The sequence below is a fragment of the Pseudonaja textilis genome, chromosome 1 (genome assembly GCF_049901715.1).
Source record: "Pseudonaja textilis isolate UNSWEBS1 chromosome 1, rPseTex1.2, whole genome shotgun sequence".
Taxonomy (NCBI): domain Eukaryota; kingdom Metazoa; phylum Chordata; class Lepidosauria; order Squamata; family Elapidae; genus Pseudonaja; species Pseudonaja textilis.
The window spans coordinates 112,153,880-112,178,719 of NC_141990.1; the positions used below are offsets into that span (position 1 = coordinate 112,153,880).

Genomic DNA, 24,840 nt, shown 5'->3' on the forward strand with positions numbered 1-24,840 from the left:
AGGTGTAATGTACACATAGTTATTTAGTAGCAGTATTTTTCACAATGAAGCACGGCAAATTTCTGCCAATTACTTGATTACCTTGTGTGTAAGAGCAGCAATAACACAAATCTCTATATATTCTTGGCCAGCATTTTTAAAAAAAATCCACTATAAAGTAGAAAACCACATGCCTTCTATATAACATTTTGGAGAGTTTATTGACATTGAGTCTTGTATTTAAAGTTAACATATGTAATTTTTCATAAAGCTAGGCATCCTGATATTCTTTATATATTCTAAGGATAAAAACACCCTCAAGTTAACCTCTAATAACTCCATAAACAAATCTGTACTATTTTCCTGGCAACAGCAGTCTACCACTGTCTAATTCCAGAATATTGTTTCCATTTACCGTCTATTCTATATATCTGAAACTCCTTAATAGCAAACTTAGTTTCTAAGCCCAGTTAAGTCAGCCAGGTGCTACTGCTGTTGAGACATGTTATACAAGACCACGCCAATCATTCTTGACTCAGGTCACTGAAATTGAGCACACCTTATGGAATAGAGTATACCTTTTAGAGAAGCTGCTGGTTTCAGGGCTATTCTTCCAACCAAGCATTCTTTCAGCATCGATTCATAATTGACCCAGCGATGAACCTGCAAGGAAAAATGTAAGCTTCTATTTGACATTTATGTTCATCTAACATACTTGATAACTTACTTCTAAATAACCATGAAAATATTCTAAATCCCATCAATTAAGCAACACTAATAACCAAATTGGTAAGTGAATAAAAACATACAGGCAGTCTTCAACTTACAAATGTAATTGAACCCAAGATTATGGTCATAACTCATTGTGGTCATTAAGCAGGTCACTACACAAAATGCAAGTTTACAATTATTTTTTTTGCAGAGTTGTGAAGTGGCACCATGGTTGTTAAGCAAATCCATTATACCCATTGGTTGCGTTTTGCCAGAAATTGGCAGAAAGAAAACCGTCAAAAATTGCAGATACATGAGTGCAGCATGCTACAAATGGATGTAAAAATGAACTAACTGCCAAGCATCCAAAATTTGATCATGTGGTTGAGAATGGGCAGGATGGCTTATGGCCATCATAGGTAGCTTTTGAAGGGTCCGCTGTAAATTTGAACAATTGCTAAACAAACAAGTCGAGGGTTACCTGTAATTCCTGAGCTATATATAACATTTCCTATTCCACACATTAATTCATAGCAGGAATAAATGAGGAAAGGAATTATGCCTTTCCTCCTCAGGTGAACTCTAAATATGTAATCCATTTTTTTCAAAACTAACCGTAACTATGTTGTGCATTTTATTTTTATTTTTTTTAAAGAGAACTTCAGTTCACAACATTCACTTTAACCTGAGATGAATTTCTCCTAGGTAAGGTAGATAAGTTTATCTATGTATCTGTGCCTCTGTGTCTGTCTATGTGGAGGTAGAGAAAGAAAGAAAGATTGTGAGCCTTGTTGGTTCACTTCCTTTGGAATGCTTTAAATTTATGCTATAGTTATTAATAACTAGTTATTATAATAATTATATTAGCATATTGGAGGTGGTAACCCTTTGAGAGCTGTATGCAATGAAATTTCATTTTAATGTATGGCAATTAGTATACATTCAAAGTGACAATAAAGTTATTCTAAGTCTAAGTCTATCCCTTAAAATGTAATGTTTTAATGAGATGCACTACAAAGCAGCGGTTTTTTTCTTCTTGTTCCTAGAAATTGAACACCAACTAACTCTGCTGCTACCTGATCAAATAAATCTGTGCCATCAGTTCCTGCAGCTTTCATTAACTCAACTTCTCCACCAGGGTGATACTCCATATATGGTGTTACGTTATACACAAGCCCTAGAAAGCAAAGAACTATTATTAAAAATACCATTTAAATGAGGAGTTTGCTGAAAACTAAAAGTAGTATAAAATGTCATGTTTATTTTGAACAAAGACTGAAACAATGAAGCTGGTTATGCTTTGCTGGTTGTGTTAGCTGAATTGAATGGCATAAAAAAACATTTATTCTAAAAATAGTTGTCAAAACATTTCATCCATGACAATGGACCTCAAGTAAATACATAACTATAATCCTGTATAAAATAGTTATTTGTTTATTTTTAAAAAATGTTAAGTCACACTTCATTTCCAAGTGATTTCTGGGCTCTGCATAAAGCACACAGTAAAATGGAACATTGTAATACAACCTACTAAATTAAAAAAAAATAGAATGACCTTCTAATGAACTAAGTCAGAAACCAACTGAAAGATAAATTGGCAAAATATTCCTGGTTCCAAGGCAGACATACATATTATAGGCTATGGCTATATAGTATTTGCATTTTTTGTTATTTGTACTAGGAATGCCATCTAGTGCAAAATATTTATATTGCACATAAAACAGCTTACATTAATATTATACATTATCTCTAAGGTCAGCTTCATTTACTTTCTATGCTGACAAATGAATTTTATCATCTCTTTCATCATAAAGCATCGGGATGTATTAGTATACCTTGTATCCCTGCTTGTTCAAGGAAAAAAAACAAGTTAACACATGCCTAAATGAGCACAGGCGAAACATCTTCACTTGATAACCCTATGCAGCCATTTCTCTACTGAAAAGGAATAATACAATAATTCCTAATAGAGAGGACTGCCTGTGTTATGATAAATATACTTGATCTATGTTTAATTTGAATTTCATAATTTTAATCTTATGAAGTTTTACATTTTTATAGATTTCAGTTCAATAGTAATTTTATGACAGACAACATAAAACCTATTTCACAACTTCATAGCTGGTATCCATATACTGTAATTTACAAATGTAGAGGTCATTCTTAAATTATAATCATGAATCCCACAGCTAATACTATAGATTCGCCTTTGGAGAGATGGGCAGCATTCAAGTTTAATAAATAAATAAGTAATGCAGTACATTTTTAATTTTATGTTTGTTAAAGATCAAAATATAGTTTACTAATAGATAATAAAATAATGGTGAATAGTATTGGCTGCATATTTGAACAGATAATGTCCTATGTCAGGGGTGTCAAACTCAAGCCCCAGAGGGTGCTTAGACCCTGGAAATAGAGAAGGACTGGCCCATGGTGCTTCTGCCAGAGAAAATGAAGCTTGGGAGGGCTGTGTTTTTGCTGGCAGAGGTTGCAGGAAGCTGTCGTAGCCGAAAATGGAGCTCAGGAGCCCATTTTCTCTGGCAGAGCACTCAGGCCACAAGTGCCCCCCGACACAAGTGACGTCGAGATGGCCATGCCCACCCTGGCCACGCCCTGCACTCCCCCAGGTCAAACACAACCCTGATGTGGCCCTCAATGAAATCGAGTTTGACACCCCTGTCCTATGTCCTTTCTTCTTCAGTTTGGCTTTTTTTTTTTCTGGCAAACAGAAATCAAGGAAATTTCCATACTCTAAAAGTTTTTAAAGCTGAAAGTCACTTCAGCTGATCTCCTCCGAACAATATCCATTGCAAGCCTTTTCGTTTTTTTACCTGAAAGTTGCAAACTGCATATAGAACATAATGTAAATCAGAGGAATGAAAAGATTTTGGGACAACTTGATCACCAGCACAATTCTCCACATGACCTATAAGCAGTAAAGGCAGCTGACAAATATGTACACTCCTGTTCTCTTCCTATTTTGAACTCTCCACACATTCTGGCAATTGCCTGAAAGGAACTGTGAGCAAATTCCACACTCACTAAGTGATGATGTTACCTATTCAGGTAATGAAATGTCTGCCACCAAGCAACCAAACTCAGAGACCACCAAGGCTTTCATAGAGAATATTCTAATTACTTAAATAAATGTTTGAAGAAATCATGAAAGGCCAAAAAATGTTCAATATATGTTGATATTTATCTAGGATACAGTACTTCACCATCGTATAGTTTCATCAACAGCTTTTTCATAATTACACTTGGTACAACCATCTCTGTATGCAGCCATCTCTCTGTGTATCTCAATTATACTGTTATCAGTGGTGCAATTGATCCTGTAAATCAGAGATTATTTTGATTGCACATTCTGCCCAGAAGCTCCCTGGGTGATTCTGAACCCATCCAATCTCACAGTTATTATGGGGAAAATACAAAAAGGAAACATTATGTATGTCTATTGTTTATGAATGAAAGGTTCTCAATCAAATAATAAAAAAAGATCTGCTCTTTCTTCATTCAAAAAAATTCTAAGTGATATTACTATCTCTCCCATTACACTTAGGTGTTATATTTATAGGGCGTTAAATGATATATGATTCAAGCCATCCAAACATATAAGAGCTGAAGCACCAAAACCACTAATACCTATACTAAATTCAGTTTCTCAGACAGGAAATTCCAAGGAACAGAAAAAAATACGGTTCGTAAAAAAACAGGATGTCCACGAATTGAGCAAACCACATCTCTTTTTTCATTAAAGCTGTTCCTCTTTTTTTTCAAGCTTCTGCAAGAGCTTGAAAAAAAGTTTCTTTAAAGAATCAATTTATTAAAATTACAGTTCTTAAAGCAACATTATCCGTGTTCACATGCTAGTGCAGTTCTGTCCCCAAATTGAGGCTGTTTGGGGTGCCACACTCACAAAGGATTGAATCACTTCGGAAATCATTTGAAAAGTATGCACAACCCTACAAAATACATCTTCTGAATACTACTAAGCACAGAAATAAGTCTTGCAAAGGATATCTAATAGGATTGTGCAGCAAATGCTAAATGTTTTATTAGCTATGCATAAAACACAAGATATTGTATCTGCTTAAAAAGCTTCTATTCCTCATATTTTTTCAAATTACCTGCTCCTAAGATTTATTATCCTATATCAGTTATTAAGATATAGTAAAGAACAAACAACAGAACAACCCACCTCTAATACATATCCAACAGTCATCCCTTTTATTATGTTTCATAAGCTCTTCTTCAGTAACTTCTAATAATCTTCCTTTTAGACCAGTTAGATCTTTTCCACTTTTGGTTAACCGTATCCAGTCCATAAGACTTCGACCTGATTTCAAAGGTACCTAAAAAGAGAAGAGGAAAATAAAGAACATTAACAAAATAAATAAAATAGACATAGCATATTTAGATAACATATGGCAGATGAGGCAGCCTTGTACAGCTCGCTTTTTTAAAAAAAAAATCCACTGGCACTAAATGTCACCACAAGTAAGGATCTGCTGCCAGATTTTCACAGCTACTTCCAGCCTGAAGAACATGGTGCCATGTCTCCATTGCCTCACCAATGTCACTGTTCCATTGCTGATTAGCACATCAGGTATTCATTCCTTTGTGATTCACAATTATTTTTTAAATATCAGTCCATCCCTTTCAACTCTACATTTATACAGTAAATACAATTTCTCTTTACTTTTAATTTGTCACAAATTGTACATAGTGAATCCAAAGCTATACACAATTGCACAGAGTAGCCTTCAGAAGGACATCTAGGCTATGTTGAAAAGATGATGAATGATTTATAAAGTATATATTCCATATCATATGGCAATATAGAGTCTTTTTCTAACAAAATTGGAAATTATTGAATCTAAGCAGAAGAAGCACTACATACACTACCTTGAGTTCCTATACAAAAGTTGCAATAAAATTGTAATCAATCAACACATCAATAAACACACTTATGGCATTCCATAAAGCTGAACTATAGCATCCAACACAACTAGTCATTATAGCTAGAGCTAGTGCTCTGCTACATATGGAAACTCAATAGCCCTCCATTACTAGGAAAGACAGTAAAGTAATAAATGGGGTACAATTTAGGTAAATGACAAAACTGAGAGATGTCAACAAGTGCTGTTTTCAGGATATTCAAGGGTCACAACATAATTTCCTTAAAAGATACTTCTGGTCTATTTTTTCTCAGCATATAAACTTCAGTTCATATTAAAGCAAACTCTGAAATTACGTCAATGTTCCAAAGCTCACATCATAAATATTCATCTAGTAACTGGCACACAAAGTAAATTGCTAATCAATTCAATTTTTTAAGATAAGTATATTACACAAGGAGCAGGAATTGAGTAAGAAACAGTAGGCCAGAGATATTAAAGGCACAATGTTAAAAAAAAAAAGGAAATGGTTATTTTCCTCTACTTTCCCAGAAGAGGCACCACACATTTCATGATCTTTCTGCAATGTGGGCTACCCTATCACAACTGCATCCTGACTAGGTGTGCCATGAGCTCTTCCATGGGTCTCTGGGGAACAGAAGCAGCTGACAAATTGGTACAGTTATCAAACTTAACAAAACCTTATGTTCTCCATTATTCCACTTGCCAGATTCACAATCACAAAATCCATAGTCTATGTTAACAAAGAGCTTCTTTAAACCTCATCTTCTTACATACAAAAAAAATGATGGCACATAATCATACTGCTTCTCCGCCACTTCCAAAATCTGCTTTTCTTCTTCCCCCATCTCACTTTTATTTTGATCCACGAATATGAAATCTAGACATGGGGGGGGGGGGAATTAACTATAAACATCTAAGAAAGACAACCAGATGTTGTTCTTGTAAATCAGGATTTGCAGAACACTTGTATACAATAAACTGGGTTCTAAAACAAGCCAACAAAACGTCTTTGTTTTGCAAACGATTACGCAAAAGTGAATATTTTAGATCTCTGTGCCGCACAAAAAGCACACACCATTAAGAAGCCAATATGACTATATAAAACTTTTGTTTAATTGGTCAACGCGCTTTTCCCGTTGGATTATTTCTCCACGACAGGCAGAAATTAAACAGGTGCTCCGCTACAAATCGCGCCACCTGGTGATTTTCAATGCAAACAGCCTTCCTTCCCCACGTCACGTTTAACAAGCGCTGCTCCGCAAATCCACCCGACATCCAACCACCCACCCACCCAGTCTCCCGTGGGACGTGAGACAGAGCAGCCCCACCAGGCAGGGGGACTCCAAAGCCGCCACCCAGCCCCGCACCTTGCTGCGTCCCGCGATGGCCACCCGCTGCTGCGAGTCGGGGGCAGGAAAAGACTGAGAAGGCACGTTCAGCATCTTCCCGTTGCGATCCTCCGCGTCCCTGAATAGGGGGAGGAAAAAAAAAAAAAGACGGAGCCGGAGAGAGAAGAGCTTAAACCGTTTCCGGGTTCGGCCCGCTGAAAAAGCAGCTCCCGAGCGGAGAGGCGGGGTGGGAGAGTGCGCAGGCGCGCGCCGGGTGAGCACGCGCGAGCTGTTCCTGTGCTTCTCCTTCTTCACCCCCACCCCCGGCTCGCGCTTGAGTTTCGTCGTTTTGATTGACGTGGGGAAGTAGTATCGGCGGCGTTCGCTGGTGTGCAGGAAAGTTCCCCCCTCTCCATTTAGTTCACATTCTCGCCCCTCCCTGTTGCTTAGCGCGCGCCCTATACGCTTCTGCTGTCTATTTTTTGGCCTTAACATTTTATTGTTATATTATAAAATGAAAAATAAATAGAAAAATAGTGGGTGGGGGAAAGCTGCTTTCTTGAAGGGTCTGCGGGTGGCTTTGAATGGAATAGGAGAATGCGTGTGCAATCAGCCGAAATCATTTTTTTGTCAACCTCTGTAACTATATTTCAGGCTCTGAGATCCCTTAATGTAGAGCCAGTCCTGAATGGAACAAAGTAATTAAGCGGAAGGAAATAAGAATTAAAATAATAAAGTAGTTAATTAGAATTAGAATTCTTTATTGGCCAAGTATATTTAGACAAGCAAGGAATTTGTCTCTGGTGCAGAAGCTCTCAGTGTACATACAACAATAGTGATAGATCATTATCATAGTCATTGTAAAAATACAGTCATCATAAAACATTAGGTACAACACTTAGTGATAGTCATGGATACCTGATAAAGAAATTAATGTAAATCATACTAGAATACTAAGTAAACAATATAAATCTTAAGATACATGCAACAAAATTATAGTCATAAGGAGATAAGGGAAGATGGGAATAATGATGATGTTGGTTCTGCTCATCAATCAGTCTCCATTTTATTTCCAGCGCCTTTCTCCCAGCTTGGAATTGGACCGCATTTTTCTTCCTACATGAGTATAAAAGGAACTCTCTCAAATATATTTGATCCATTAATTTGTCATTTCAGGATGGAGTAAACTGAGAAGGGTCTCCTTATTTTTGCTGCAAAGGATCAATGGCTAAAATAAAGTCTTTTACACTGAGCTTTGCTGTTAGCAAAAAAATGGCAGGAACAAGGCAGCAGACAGTACATGATGGTGTACAGATCGTTAACATAAAGATGTGCATATAAATTTGAACAAAAGTTGAATGTATCCCTATATGACCAACAGTAGAGTTACCAAACAAAAAGGATTAATTTTTAATATTGGAAATACAAGGTGAGACTAGTATGGGGCTCAACTTACAACCACTTATGACCACAATTGAGCTCAAAATGATGTTGCTAAGTGAGGTATTTGTTGAGTGAATTTTGTCCCATTTTATGATTTTTCTTGCCACAGTTGTTAAGTGAATAACACAATACGGCAGTTAATAACTCAGTTGTTAAGTGAATCTGGCTTCCTGATTGATTTTGCTTGTCAGAAGGTTGCAAAAGGTGATCACATTGCAACTTTCATAAATAGGAGTCAATTGCCAAGTGTCTGAATTTTGATCACATGACCTGAGGATGCTGCAACGGTCGTAAATGTGAAAACTGTCATAAGCCTTTTTTTCACTGCTGTTGTAGCTTCGGTCACTAAACGAACTATTATTAAGTCGAGGAGTACCTGGATCAATTATATGTACAATATCCACCACTGTCTTTTAAGTGTCTTCCTATAAGTATAGTAGAAAGACTGATCAATATTACATGATCACAGCCTGATATGTTAAAACTGGCCTGACTGGTTTCTCTTATGTGTAATGTATGTTTTATTTTCTTTTTCTGTATGTTAAAAAGTATAAAAATAAAAATCTTGGAATAGTGACATTGACTTCCAGGTAGAATACATTCAATTGTCCTATTAATCTCACTGCAAAAAGAAGGAAACAATACTATATTTTGCAATACTATATTTGAAGGCAAATAGCAATTCTGGAGTGTCAGTGTCTCTGTAGCATTTGCCTGCAAGTCGTTAAATTGAACACAGTATCTCTCTTCCAGTGTCGTATTTCATCTGTCGAGGGCAGCTACATGATCGTGGGAAAAGCTTCATCTGCCCTAAGGAACTGCAGGCAGGTGCTAAGTTCATGACCTCACGCACTTCTCAAACACTACTCCTTCCAATCAGAAACACTGCCCAGCTCTTACACTGAATAGAGCTATGTAATTATGCACGGTCTATGCAAGGGAAATACCCATGCAATCCAATGTGCTCCTTCTGAAATGTCACCATGTGAAACTAACACTGTACTGTACAGTCTAATACTACAAGCTACTTCTGCTACCTGCCGTCTGCTTGCAATTTGGCAGTTCGAATCTCAACAGGCTCAAGGTTGACTCAGCCTTCCATCCTTCCGAAGTAGGTAAAAATAAGGATCCAAATTGTTGGGGGCAATATGCTGACTCTGTAAACTGTTTAGAGTGGGCTGTAAAACACTGCGAAGCTGTATATAAGTCTAAGTACTATTGCTAATAAAAATGACATCATTAAAAATTTTCCATAGAAAATTAGGCATGATTGAATTTAAAAGTTACTGATTTGGTCTAAAGTCCTATGCCCATGTTTGAGCTGAAGTGGATTTAGGACAAGGGTGTCAAACATCATCACAGCAGCATCATGTGATGTATCAGGTCTTTTTTCCCCTTCGCTAAACCGGGCATGGGCAGCGCATGATGCAATCAGCCCATGGGCGGGAGTTTGACAGCCCTGATTTAGGAGCTTGCAAGATTGCAACATTAAGTTTAATAGATTAAAAATCATGCTACTTAAAAGAGCAGTTTATAGAGTGAGTATACAGGTAGTCCTCAACTTACATTCATTTGGTGACTGAAGTTACTACAATGGCACTGAAAAAGATAACTTATGATGGTTTCTCACACTTAAGACTGTGGCAGCATCCCCATAGCCATGTGATCAAAATTCAGATACTTAGCAACTGGCATGTACTTTTGACAGTTGCAGTGTCCCAGGGTCAGGTGATCCCCTTTTACAATCTGACAAGCAAAGTCAACGGGGAAGCCAGATTCACTGAATAGCCATGTTAGTAATTTAACAACTGCAGGGGTTCACTTAACACTTGTGGCAAGAAATCTCGTAAAATGGGACAAGACTCATCTCACAATGAGTTAACATTCTACCTCAAAAACTATTATAAATCTTCCATAAAATATACTGATATGATAGAAGAAATGTATTTTCTAAATTCGTCTTTAAACACTTATCTGGTATTCTTTCGTGCATACGAATTTTCTAATGCTGAGATTTTACACCTACTGCTAAGTATTCTCTTGCTTAGCAGCAGAAATTTGGGGCTCAACTGCGATTGTAAGTCTAGGACTACCTGTTATTTGTATTGGGTGTAAAACATCGAAATTTGTGTTTTTTCTTTTCACATGTTACTACTCTAACTCTAAAAACCACAAGGCTGAAGGTTCTGAGATTTGCATAATAATAAAGTTATAAATAAATAAATAAAAGTCACTATTCTTTCTTAAAAAAAATATTGAATCCCAATATAGAATCTCTCAACCCATCTTTTCTATCATCTCACTCTTATTTAATCTGGCCACCCCTATAATTTTATATCTTGTCATTTTATGAATTAATATCTTAGTACGGTTTAATTCTTGGCATAACTACCGTGTTTCTCCAACAATACGGCCTCCACCAATAGGAAGGCCCAGCATGATTTCTAGGCATGAGGTGAAATTAAGCCCCATCCCCCAAATTTAGGCCTATTTAATCCATGCATTTCCCCGCCATTTCTCACATCGTTCATTAGAACTACACGAGATGGAGAAATGGGGGGGAAGGGCAGGGGGGGTGAGGAGAAAACTTGCCTTTAGGAGTGCCCTGCAGGTAGCCTAGGCTAGAATATCCCGATCTACTGATAGAACATCAGCTGATAGAAGCTCCCCAAAGGCAGAGTCCCCAGCCGCTTCAGGGCGAAGCATAGCTGCCCGTGTCCCCGCACCATTAGGCAGCGTCTTTCAGGTGATGGAAGCTCCCCAAGGGCAGTCACCAGCCACTTCAATCAGCCGGAAGAAGCGGCCTCAGGGCGAGAGCACACACTCCCATCGCCACGAGGCCGCTCTACCGGCCGATCGAAGTGGCTGGTGACTGCCCTTGGGGCGCTTCCATCGCCCAAAAGACACTGCCTAATGGCGAGGGGACACAGGCAGTCATGCCTCACCCCGAAGCAGCTGGGGACTCTGCCTTTGGGGAGCTTTCGTCAGCTGATAGAAATGGCCTTGCAGTTAGGGGAGTGTGCATGTGCGCTCGCCCCGAGGCCGCTTCTATCGGCCGATCAAAGTGTCTGGTGACTGTGCTTGGGGAGCTTCCATCACCCGAAAGACACACCTTGCCCTGAAGCGGCTGGGGACTCTGCCTTCGGGGAGTTTTCGTCGGCCAATAAAAACAGCCCTGTGGAGAGGTACGTGCATGTGGGCTGCTCTTGGTTGGGGAGGAAATTAAGTCACCCCCGAAAAGATAGCCTAGCCATTTTTTCGGGGCTCAAAAAAAAATAAGGCCCGGCCTTATTTTGTGAGAAACACGGTAAATTATTGATTTCAGAAGGACAAGGGAGGAAAGGTTATGTATAAGACATAAAACCCATACATACCAGTACTATAAAAATAATTTTAATTTCACAATAACTTACATATAAATTAGCTTAAAATATTATGATTGCATTTTGATATTAATATTAAATAAAGGAATATAAACAGGGTATTTGGAAACAGTGCAGTTAATTATCCACTTCTGCTCCAGACTCATGGTCTGTGCCATCGCTATTTTCCTCGTCCTCTGATTCATCATAAAAGAAAATTGTGGCTTGGACAGGAAAGTTCCTCAGAAGTGCTTCAGCTTCATGATACATGTAGTCAAAACACTTGGATTTGGGCCAGAATAGCCTAAAACAAATAGACATATGCAATTTAATATGTAAGGAATAATTAAAATCACTTCATCTCATTCTACTTAACCTACCATTAGCTTAAAATAGCTTAAAATAAATGATCACTTCTTTAATATTAGCAGTATTTGAAAATGGAATTATATACAATTAGAGATAACCGTTTCTTTTTAGGCCAAGTACGTGCTGCTGAAATAATTAATGCATAAGTTTGATCAAAGATTACCTTTATGCTCTCAGGGAGCTTAATGCTGTTTAATTTGTAAAAGCAAGAAAGTCAAATTTGCATTAACATTCCACCTCAAAATCTGTCATAAATATTTCATAAAATATACTGTGAGAAAATAGAAGAAATTTATCTTCTAAAGTTATCTTTGAACACATATCTGCTATTCTTCTGTGCATATGAATTTGCTAATGCTGAGATTTTACATCTATACCTTCCCCAAAAATGGTAAAGTCAATATCTAGGCAGAACAATTAACGATGGGAACTCAAAAGCATCTTCTGGGATTGAAACTATTCATTTTTAACTGCCACTTTATCAAGCACACTCAAGAACATTCAGCAGCACTATTCTTTCTCAAGAGGAGCTTAAGAACAGAAAGTGCTTTTTAAAACTGGAAGGATTTTAAAATACGGTTGAAGTGCATATAGGCAGGAAGACATGGTAAGTTAATTTAAGGTTACACTATATTTAATTACAGCAAATATGACCCCATCAGCACACATCTGCAGACATAGTACAAATAACCAGGAATGCTTATTGAAAGAGAATCCTTAATTTTCCCAATCAATATCCCAATTTATATTCTTGCAATACAAGGCAATGATTTAAGACATTGAAATTTTGCTTGATTACCAGTACATCAATAATATTAAAGCACACAATGTTTAATGAGAAGTTCAGATTTTATTCAACACTTAAGTCATTTCACATTTATAATCACTCTGCATAATCAAATATGCAAATATTGAAAAAAAAGGCAACCACAGTCAAATGCAACTTCTCTGGCACAATTCACATTGGGTCTTATTCATAAATTAAATGGGACTCAGAGATATCTGGTATGGACTTTATGGCTGCAGTTTTTAATAATTTGGGGCACTTAATAATTCCATAGAAGTTATTTATATCCAGTGAAGAAAGTTTAGCACTGCACAAAAATTCAGTTTTGTCGCTTACTACAAATGACATACAGGATAATATTCCATTATCTGCTATTTTTTTAAGTAAATATAGCAGGTTTCTAATTCATCCTATCCTCTTCTCACAGAGGGTGACTGTCAATGAGGAGAGAAACCATACAGAAATGCTGTAGGTGGCCTTGGATCTTGAGGTCCTCAGCCTGTACCGGCAAGGATCCACAGTGTAACCAATATGCAGCTGTAGCTATCAGAAAAATGTTGACTGCATTTGGACACATCTGCTACAACAATCCATGCCAATTTCTTTATCAATTGCTTTAAAAATCATGGGCCATGGTTTGGAAAGTACAGTGATCAGTTCTAAAGAAAACTTTGCTTAAATATGTGGGCTTAGATCAGCCAGCAAAATTTCAACCTATTTAATAGCTCTAGGGATTTTATTCTTGACTGGTACATAAACATGAGAAGGGCAGAATATATATCTCATATAAATAAAAAATATAAAAATTGACATAGATGCTACAACGTGGCCAGAGGAAGAACAGGAAAAAAATAAAGTTGTAAGCCTTCCAGAGTCACTTGACAGTGCGATGAGAGGCATATAAATTTCATAAATAAATAAAATAGTACAGTATGGGTGACCACTTTAGAGTCAGTCTTAAGGTCTTTCCTCATTGCTGAGTTGAAATGCTTAACATTTGACAATTCTGAGTTCACAAAAACTGCTCGCAAACCCTACATGCTCTGTTGCTTCACTTGTGCCGGTCACTCATGCCTCTTCCGTTATCTTCAAGGTCATGGTGATAAAACTTAACAGATTTTATGCCTCTTCAAGCAGAAGCCTTTGTAGGAGCCAACGTTTCCACTGAAATAGTGAAAGTCGTATGGCGTTGTCACATCACCCTTTCGGATGTGCACAAAAAGGGGCAGAGTCTGTGGAATGAGTCTGGGAGTGACACTGAATATGAGACTGTCCCTGGATGGAGCCAGACTAAATGAAATCTTAATACCAGCCAAGCTATGGAAGAAGTTGGGCTGTTTCACTTAGAAGCTGGGTTGAAGATGAAGGAACATGGCAAGGAACATCCAAGGAACATGACAGAAAAAGATATTACCCGGGCAGTTTTGTGGCATGGTAGAACCATGACCTAAGTAAGACATTTAGGTGTGCAGAAAACAACTCTCCCAATGAAGATTCAGAATCCCAACAGCAGGTTAAACTTTTCTAGCACTTGAGACAGAAAATCCTTCAAGTCTGTTCTGAAATAAGAAGAGTGCTTTGGATAGCAAGGCACATAGATTTAATAAGTAATACTAAAGTAAAATTATTATTTCAAAAATAAATGTATTTGAATTGCCTCTACCTTTTACGGGCAATAAATACATAAACATCACAAAAAAATAGTATTTTGCTCTCTTCTAATTAGTTCAAAAGATGCTCTGACAATTGATATGGTCAGCTCCAAAACAGATAAAAGTCATCTATTATAACTGATACTGCACATGCTAAAAAGAATAAAGACATAACAGAGCATCACTAAAACCACAAAATTAAAACAACATATACTTTAAATGTGGAAGACACTGGGAGGAAATCTTCTTAAGGCAGATAGTCCTTGGCTAATGACCGCAGCTGAACCCAACATTTATTTGTTAAGCAAGACAGTTGTTAAGTAAGTTTTGCCCTATTTTATTACTTTTCCTTCCACAATTGCTAAGTGAATCATTATAGTTGTTAAATTAGTAACATGGTTATCAAGCAAGTCTAGCTTCCACACTGACTTTGCTTATCAGAAGGTCACAAAAGGTGATCCATGAACCTGGGACACTGGAACCGCCATAAATACATGCCAACTGTCAAGTACCCATGTTCTGATCACATGACCATAGGGATGCTGCAATAGTCATAAGTGTGAAAAGTATTCATAGGTCACTTTTTTCAGTGCAGTTGTAATTTCAAATGGTCACTAAACAAATGATCGTCAGTCGAGTCTATAGTTTAAAAAAAAGGTAAAGGTTTTCTCTGACCAAATATGTCCAACTCTAGGGGCGGTTCTGCTCTCCGTTTTCTAGCTGAGGGAGCCCGCATTCTCCAAAGAAATTTCTGTGGTCATGTGGCCAGCGTAACTACACACTGAGGCACACAGAATGCTGTTTCCTTTCCTTTGCATACTTTCAGACTGCTAAGTTGGCAGGATCTAGGGCAAGAATAGGAGCTTACTCTGTGGCGCGGTGCTTAGGTCTTGACCTGCCAACCTTCCAATCAACAAGCCCAGTGTCTTAACCGCTAGGCTAATAATTGGAGAAGCCAAAAATATTGAGAAATCATGTTGAAAAAGCTGTATTAATTATTTACTGATGTTATGTTTTGTTCTATTTATATTCTGCCTTTCATACAGAAGCAGTACTCCTATTTTTCCAGACTCAACACTGTAAAATAGATTGGGCTGAGAAAGGGAGAATGAGAGAGAAAGGGAACAAAAGAGAGAGAGAGAGAGACCGAGAGAGAGAACACAAGAGGAAGAGAAAAGAGAATGAGAGAGAAAACAAGAGAATGAAAGCAAAAAGGCAGGAAAGAAAATGAGAAAATGAAAGAGAAACAGAGAAAAAACAAAAGAGAATGAGAGAAAATGAAAGAATGAGAAAGAGAAAACAAGAACAAGAAAGAAAAAAACAAGATAAAACAAGAGAACATGAGAGTTAACAAGAGAAAGAGAGAACGAGAGACAAAGAAAGAGAACAAAAGAGAGAGAGAGAACAAGAGAGAATGAAGCAGGGGGAGACCCAAAAACAGTCAGAGAACTTCTAGTTACTAGATGAAGTCCTGATGTGTTTTGTGTGGTTTCAGATGCTATTTGAAATAAATATCTTATATACAATCCTATCAATTGATACTTTTCTGTATGATTAACTGCTACCAATTGAGGGCTTTACCTATTGGATTCCCCCCACACACACACACCAACAGGTACCTTTTTAGGGCACAGGAGCCCTGCTGGGAAAAATGGAAAAGATTAATCCTGAGAGTCTCACTAATAGCAATAGCACTTAGACTTATATACCACTTTATAGTGCTTTACAACCCTGTCTAAGAGGTTTACAGAGTCAGAATATTGTCCCCAACAATTTGGGTCCTCATTTTACCCACCTCAGAAGGATGGAAGGCTCAACCTTGAGTCTGGTGGGATTTGAACTGCCAAATTGCAGGCAGCCGGTAGTCAGCAGAAGTGGCCTGCAATACAGTACTCCAACCACTGCGCCACAGAGGCTCTTTGTATTTTCCTAAATGCTATGTTTTAGGAAAAAATGAAATTGTTTTATCTTACCTCACTGGGTGGGTATATTGTGCAAGTTTTACAGAGTCTTCTGTAGCCTCAGAAGGGCTGTGCAACTGGAGCAGGAAATAAAGGTCAACAGAATGGTTGAAATTTCTAATTATGGATAAAAATGAATTGTACAAATGCATAAATGTATATAAAATATATATGATAACATGTATGACAAAAAAGGAACGTCAGGATGATCACACCGTGTCCAATGTTTTAATAATTTAATCAATAAAATTTGTAAAAAAACAAAAATGGTTAAAATTTCTGATACTTTCAGAAAGAAGAAATCTGAAATTGATTATTTAATTATACATTATACATTTTTTATCAAATCAAAGCCTTCCATTTCAGGAAAATGACTCTGGGTGGCATATAATAAAAATACATAATGTTATTATTTAATATTATGCTTTGTTTCCAGCTTTTTGTTCAGGAAATATATTAGACACTCCCTTTTCCATTTTTTTCCTTCAACAGCAACCCCGTGAGATGGGCTGGGCTGAAAGAGCATGGGTCTTTCAGTGACCCAGGGTGATTCAGTGATATCAAAGTAAATATTGGATTTCATTTTAGTCAGCACACCCCCAAGCACTCTAACGCAATAGGCATGGTTATTTTCCCTCCCCCGATTGTGCAATCATCATAAATCTTAAAATTCGAATTAATAAATTGCTGCCTTTCATAGTGCCTAGCACAAACTGATATATTACATTGCAAAACGCCATAACCAATTTAGGAATTATATTTCAGTCACATGAGCCCCCAACATGCAAACTTAATTTAGTAATGAAAATCCTTTGCTCCATAAATCAGCCTTTTAGTTGATGTTTTTTTGATGGAACGCAGTGAGATCTTTTATAATTATTAATGCACCAATATCTAGAATCTAGAATCTGGACTAAAGATATTGTGGCATTAATAATAATAATAGTAGTAGCAATCGTTAATGGCATACGTTTCCTTCCTTTCACCGCACTCCGAAGTGAAAGAAAACTGAATTAGTCCATTCAAGAAAGACCAGCTCCTGTAGCTTAATCCCACGTGGAAGGGCTGTCATAATTGTGACTACTGGACACACTCACCTCGACCTTTTGCACACGCTTTCTTTCGGCATCTTTTGGGGTGAGGATCCAAGGTCTCCAGAATCCTTCGGACCTGCAAATATATTAGACACGCTGCGTTAGCCGCGATGTGGCAGTAAGGCTCAGTCAAGGGGGAGGGAATCGGTTTCTGGAAGCTCCCGGGACCACCGACGGGGCTGGCTCCATTTTTCCCGCGCGATCAAGAAGCAGCTGGAAAAGATGGGGACCTCCCTCACGCCCCAAGGCTTGCTCGGCTTGCCCATTACGGGCTCTTGTGGTGATTAAGCTCGGCTACCCTGAAGTGTCTTTGGAGCAGATCCGGGAGTTTGCGGTTCCAAGCGGCGGAGAATTGTGGAGGCAGAGCGGCGAAGTCTCCATGCTCTGACTCTGGCCGCACTCAGCCCCAGCCAATCACACCGGTAAAACGCGGCCAAGTGTCTCGTTTCCTTTCCTCCCCGCGCTGGGCTGTGTGGATCGGCTGCCGCCCGAGGGGTTTTTATAACGATTGCTCAGGAGCCTCCCAGCCACCTTATCTCATTTGCCGGAGAGGTAAACAAAAAGGCTGCGCGTGAAAGCTGCAGTGGGGTAAACAAGGAGCGTGGACGCGTGCAAGCTCCAAATGGCCCAGGGAGAGATTTGGCAAGTGAGCGTTAATCACACTTGAGCAGACACATGGCTGTTTGTCCTGAAGAGGGGAAGCTCACGCTTGGGCTCTCGTCCGCAGGGTCCTGGGTGAGAAAGCCAGGAAATATCCAGAGTTTGCCATAGAAAGAACGGCGCTTCCACGCGCTATTTGCAATATTGCTATCCGTTCATTTATGGATATATTGGAAATCCAAATAGCCCGAGCAATCACACAATAGAATTAAACAACAGTAATGGTACTTAACACTTTAAATTGTGCAAGCAAGAAAAAAAGGAGGCAAGACAACAGCTAAAAATGAAAGGTATACCAGCATCCAAAACAGCAATAAGTAACATAAATTACTGATACAACTTATATTATTATATTATGATGTAATATATTATTATGTGTTATAAATAAGCACGTAGTCCCTGCCAGATATTTGGTGAAGTAGCTAAGATCCTGGCCTAGAAACCAGAAGAATGTGAGTTCCCATCCTGCCTTGGCATAAAAACCAGTTGGGTGTCTGAGCCAGTGATTTTTTCTCAGCCTTTGTAACAGACAAAAATAGGACGAATTTTATGTGTGTTCACTGCCTTGAGTTACCTATAAAGTAATAAAGGTGAGATTAAAAATCTAATAAATAAAATGTTTTGGACCACTTCTCTAATCCCTTGCCATTGGCCATGCCAACTAGAGAAGACTGGGACCAAAGTTTTTAAGATCTATTAGGCATTCACTTGTCTGGCATTTGGTATAGTCCAGGGATCAGCAACCTTAAATACACAAAGAGCCTAATTGGAATCTCCCCCCCACCTTCAATTCTAGAGCTAACCAAACTCTATGGCAGTTCCCTCACCATAGTGTCTCCTCCTAGCGCTGTGTCCTTTTTCTTCTACCTCTCCTAACTGAATGCCCTATCAATTGTGGAGCCAACCAGCAACAGGGAGCCGCAGCAGAGGGAGGAAAGAGCCACATGTGGCTCTAGAGCTGCAGGTTGCCTACTCCTGGTATAGTCCAACTGAAAAAGGGTTGTCTTAAGAGTAAGTAATATTTGATGATAGGAATCTGATTTTTGAAACTTCCTGGGCTCAAGATGCTTACTTTTTTAAAAGATTGATATCATGAATAACGTTTCAGAATACTGCGTATCTGCAGCCAATAAAAAATATGGAATCTTTTACTTTGGAGTTGGCTCGATCAACAAATATGCAACTTCTTGGAAACCATGGAAATTTCCAGAATGTCTTTAACCAACGTCATACAGAGGCCATTTCATTTCATATATCGGAATTCCATTTTGTAATTCTTTTGATAAGAGCTCAGTAAAAAAATAATACCTTACTTATTAGATTCTGAAATGTTTCTAATGAACAAACATGACTTTTTCTCTGTTGTGGTAATTTAATTTTTGTGTAACTAGAACTTGTGCATTCTCTAAGGTCATTCCTATCGAAGAAAAATTGAAGTCCACTTATCAAATTTGATAAAAAAAGTACATTAAGTCATAGAATCCACATGGAGCTGGTTTTAAAATTACTTTTGAAACTTCAAACCTGTCTTTTCAGAGAACAGTATAATAAAATTATTTGTGTCAGACTAAGACTGTGGAGATCCCTGAAAAAAAAGCTTTGACTTTACCGAAATAATCCTGCAAAAGAGAACCTTGAAACAGAACAGAGTGAATACCACTTTTGTCTGATGTAGATTAATTAACGTAAAGATTTAAATAATTACATTTTATTAATTATTCTTCCCCAACCCCCAGTCTGTGGATCTGTACTGGTCCGCGGCCTATTGGGAACTGAGCTGTGCAAGCAGCAGACAAGTGGGCAAAGCGTCATTTGCATATGTGCAAGATTAGGTTGTGTGCACAAAATCATTCAATCTCTCCCCCCCCGCCTCCACCACCCATCCATGTAGACAGAAAAGTTGGAGACCACTATACTAGAAGACTGCAGGTCCTAGACCAGTGGTTCTCAATCTTCCTGATGCTGTGACAGCTCCTCATGTGGTGGTGACCCCCAACCATAAAATTATGGCTCGGTTCCTAAGACCATCAAAAATATGTGTTTTTCGATGGCCTTAGGCGACCCTGTGAAAGGGTCGTTCGACCCCCAAAGGGGTCGCAACCCACAGGTTGAGAACCACTGTCCTAGACACTGATTCAGCATGTACTCTGAACTATCTGGCTAATATAGCAAGGAGGAATAACTCTGACACAGAATGGGATAACTGGCCTGCTGCAGCCAACTTACCATGGACAACTCACTCCAGGACAACTCGCCATGGGACAACTTATTGTGGGACAATTTAACAATTCTACTTAATTATTTAAAATAAATAAAAAATATTTTAATTTTTGCCATTCACGTTTCATTCTGTCCCTCCCTTTGCATTCCTTTCTTTAATTATTCTATTCCACTATTTCTTTGATATTAGTGTAACTCGTCCTGACGCGAGTTGTCCTGATGTGAGTTGGCTGTGCAAGTTGGCAAATTGTCATAGAACCAACTCTGATAATACTTAACTCCAGTTCCCCTAAATTATTTTAATTAGTGGTTTTATATAGGTTTTAAAAACAATGCATAAATGCCAAGGAGCAAAGCTAAGTATTAACAAAGTTTGTTTCTTTATTTAAATTAATATAATACCCATCTCACTCTGTGAAGCGACTCTGGGCTTATGAATCACTAAAGCTTTGTACTGCCAACCCAGCAAAGTGCCCCACATAGATACCATCTGTGATTGAAACTAGGAATGTGAAAAACATTCCATGCACAAACAGTTCCATGCATGGAACAGCTGGTTTCAGAAGGTCTGTTTCCAAACCCAAACACACCTGCTTTGGGTACTTTGGTTAATGCATGAAACAAAACAGATTTATTTTGCTCTGGAATTAAAAGAATTGTTTAGTTACAGGGAAAGTAGTTGGCAGGAGCTAAGGAAAACCTAAGGACATTGGTGGCTGAGGACAGACAGGAAGGAAAGCAAGGAAAAGAAAGTTCTAGGAAGATATGAGTATGGAGAATCTGGATCATCAGCATTGGTGGCAGCAATTTTTATAGGAATACTCCATTAAAATGGAATGATATTGGAATGATAGTCATCACTGTATTCGGAATTGTGGAGTAACCAAATGAAAGAATTGCATGAGAAAGTAAAACTACAGGTAATCCTTAACTTACCACCACAATTGAGCCCAACATTTCTGTTGTTGTTAAGTTCTCCATGATATCTAATTAAATTATAAAGTTGAAATGAAAATGTATTATTAAAAGGTTTTTTTCACAATAATCCATTGGAATTTATTTTCACTCAAATGTATCCATGTTATTACTTCTAATTATTTAAAAATAGTAGCTGTGAGAGCAAAATGAATAATATTGGCAAATTTAAAATAATAGAACAAATTAATGCTTACTAGACATTTAATATCATAATTTCTGTATGACAGTGGTGTGCAGATATTCATTGCAGTATTATAAAACTACAAACAATTAAAATAACAGATTTGTCACATAGTACAGGCAGTCCTTGACTTACGGCTACAGTTAAGCCTAAAATTTCTGTTTTTAAGCGTGATATTTGTTAAGTAATTTTGTCCCATTTTATGACCTTTCTTGCCACCGTTATCACTGAAGTTGCTAAGTTCGGTGGTTAAGTGAATCTGGCTTCGCCATTGACTTTGAATATCAAAAGGTGTTCACGTAACCCTAGGATACTGCAATATTACGGTATGAGTCAGTTGCTAAGCATATGAACTTTGATCATGTGACCATGAGGATGCTGTAATGGTCACAAGTGAAAACCAGTCATTCACTTTTTTCAATCCCGTTGTAACTTCGAATGGTCACTAAATGAACTGTTTTAAGTTGTGTATCTTTGCATTGCCATGATCTAAAGGCCACCTTCCCCATTTTTACATAGGAGTCACCATCATGACTTGTTGGAGCAAAGAATCTTGTTAGTATGTCCACCGACTAAGCTTTCACCAGCAGAAGTTTCTTGGTAACAAATATCAGTGACATTCTGTAAACAGTTAAGCCTGGAAGGCTTGGTTGTTCTCCCAGGCCTTGGGATGAGATGGATGGGACCCCTTACTGAGTGGATGTTTATTGTTTTTGTCTGTATATAATGGCCAGGTCCCATCTTGGTTTGGTTTGTATTTGTGTGTGTTTTTTATGGCATTATGTTGTGAGTTGCCCAGTGTTAGTCAGAACTGGGCAATGCCTAAATTGATTTAAATAAAAGTACTACATATGAAAGATAAAATCTCCTTCTCGTTAACACCCATGGAGCAGTATGAAGGTGATTTGCTATGTTTTGGGGGAGGAGAGGGTTTCCCAATTGATCCTACAGCCCTGGCAATTTCCCATTCAAGTAGTAATCAATTCCAGCTTTTCTTAATGTCTTGGCCCAGACTGATTTATTGATTGATTGATTTATATTGCCGCCTATTTGCCCATGGCGACTCGAGGCGGCTTATACAATGTAAAATCATATTTAAAACCAAAAATAAAAACAAAAACAATAAGAACTAACAAAAGGAATCAGATAAATTAGTAAAGTACAATAGACAAAATTTGGGAAAACAAAAAACAAAACAAAAAACAAAAACCAATTCCTAGCCCCAAGACCAATGACAGTGGATCACACTAGCCATTTGATGGGTTCCATCCCTCTCTGGGTTCCCCAGGCCCGCTGGCAAAACCAGGTCTTCGGTGTCTTTCGGAATAGTATTAATGAGGGGGCCATTCTAATCTCTGGGGGAATGATGTTCCAGAGAGAGACGGAGCCACCACAGAGAAGGCCCTTCTTCTAGGTCCCAGCAGGTGTATCTCCCTCAGGGATGGGACCCGCAGCATTCCCTGCCTCCTTGCTCTAGTGCAGCGGCCGCCAACTGGTGGGTCGCGGCCCACCGGTGGGCCATGAGAAAATGTTGGTGGTCCACCGAGAAATCTCACCCCCAGAGCACCCACACAAAGCAATTAATCCAGGCTGCACAGAAACACAAGGCTGTGCCACCCACATGGCCCGCGGAAACCCTCCCCGCCCACTCACTCCTTACCCAGTAAACTTGCCTGGTAAATTGCTATTTTTCCTTTTTCCGACCATCAGCTGTTCTGCTGTGCCAGGAGATTTAGATTAGCTAGGAAGCAAGAAATGGTTGGATTTCTTGCTTTCTAGCTAGTCTTTAGATTTTCAGCTCTGCTTCCCTTAGGACTGAAGGTTTGCTTGCAAGCAAATTCAGTGCAGACTCACGACAAGCAAATTTGAGAAACTGAGCTAGCCGATGGCAGATAGATAGATCGCTGAATGATTCTGTGAGCAACTCAATCTTCCTGTTTTGCCTGATTTTGGGTGAAAGTTGCTCTTTTTTATAAAAAACAATAGAACTCAGAAGGTCATCACACAGTCCATTACAACACAGGTCGTTACAACACAGGAGGCTGATAGACACACAGCCAATACCTCAGCCACACATGTTTTTACAAAAAAGCCAGCCAATCTGCAAACATCAACTCCATCAACCAATCAAGAAATGACAACACAGCCAACTTCCCCACCAGTATATATAGGGAGACAGCAGCTCCGACCACGCTTTGCTCGCACAAGCATGAAGCCGAAAGCACCAGCCTGAAGATGGCGAGTGGGACCTCGTCAAAACATTGCCAAGATACTCTCAATCTTACACGGGAAAAGACCCGAACACGCCAAGACCTCCATACCTGTACCCGTGAAAATCTATGAAAACATATACATACATACATACATACATACATACATACATACATACATACATACATACATTATATAGGTCCGTAGTCCAGCAACAAAAAAGCTAATCCTTGGTTTGATAAACAGGCATAGAATCAAAATCATGGGAAATATAAGTATCACTTTATAAAACCTTAGTAAGAAGACACACCTGGAATACTGCATTCACTTTTGCTCACATTGCAAAAAAGATGTTGAGATTTGGGAAAAAGTACAGAGAAGACCAAACTAAGATGATTAAATGCTTGAAGACGAATAACAGGAAGAACGGTTGCAGGGTTTGGGTTTGGCTAGTCCAGAGAAAAGAAGAACTAGGGGTCACATGATAGCTGTATTCCAGTATTGGAGGGGCTACTACAAAGAAGAGGAGGTCAACCTATTATCCAAAGCTCCAGAAGACAAGGCAAGAAACAATGGATGGAAACTAATCAAGGAGAGAAGCAACCTGGAATTAAGGAGAAACTTTCTAACAATGAAGTTGAACTTGCCTTCAGAAGTTGTGGGTGCTTCATCACAGGAGGCTTTTAAGAAGAGACTGGATAGCCATTTGTCTGAAATGGTCTCCTGCTTGAGCAGGGAGTTGGACTAGAAGACCTTTAAGGGTCCCTCCAGATCTAGTGTACAGTATTTTTATTCTCAACACCCACAGCTACTTTCTGGTTCTGAGGTCAGCCCCATCCAGGTGATAGTAAACTGCAGTCTGAATCGAATTACTTTGCTGCTAGAAGGGACAAAGGAAGAGGAGGGGTTAGACTATCGCTTTATGCATAACAGCAGTCCCATGTGCCGCTATCCAAGTTATAGCTTCCAATGCAAAGGT

The 24,840-nt window shown here is 38.6% G+C and overlaps 2 protein-coding genes across 6 annotated transcripts in view; both read right to left on the bottom strand.

The window, feature by feature from the left end:
- The window catches only part of CYB5R4 (cytochrome b5 reductase 4), a 39,343-nt gene extending 32,158 nt beyond the window's left edge, over positions 1–7,185 (bottom strand). For 3 of the 4 annotated variants that reach the window (XR_015739787.1, XR_003376520.2, XM_026726771.2), the window contains exons 1-4: positions 6,983–7,185; positions 4,892–5,045; positions 1,767–1,867; positions 558–642 (exon numbers count right to left, since the gene is read on the bottom strand). Coding sequence is in view for 2 of the 4 variants with exons in the window: in XM_026726771.2 (XP_026582556.1) it covers positions 558–642; positions 1,767–1,867; positions 4,892–5,045; positions 6,983–7,057 (415 nt within the window). In the remaining 2 variants the exon portion in view is untranslated. The remainder of the gene's footprint in view (positions 1–557; positions 643–1,766; positions 1,868–4,891; positions 5,046–6,982) is intronic. The other variant, XM_087914771.1, reaches the window with a different exon arrangement.
- A 436-nt stretch (positions 7,186–7,621) lies between these two features.
- Positions 7,622–18,159, bottom strand: RIPPLY2 (ripply transcriptional repressor 2). Of its 2 annotated transcripts, none has more exons than XM_026726504.2 (4): positions 17,910–18,159; positions 17,615–17,687; positions 16,530–16,594; positions 7,622–8,059 (listed from the first exon to the last, which is right to left on the bottom strand). In XM_026726504.2, the coding sequence occupies exons 1-4, from the start codon at positions 17,990–17,992 to the stop codon at positions 7,897–7,899; spliced, it is 384 nt and encodes a 127-aa protein (XP_026582289.1). In that variant the 5' UTR covers positions 17,993–18,159; the 3' UTR covers positions 7,622–7,896. The 2 variants fall into 2 exon arrangements, with proteins under 2 accessions (XP_026582289.1, XP_026582288.1); XM_026726503.2 differs by lacking the exon at positions 7,622–8,059 and adding an exon at positions 11,764–12,052.
- Positions 18,160–24,840: the final 6,681 nt, after the last annotated feature.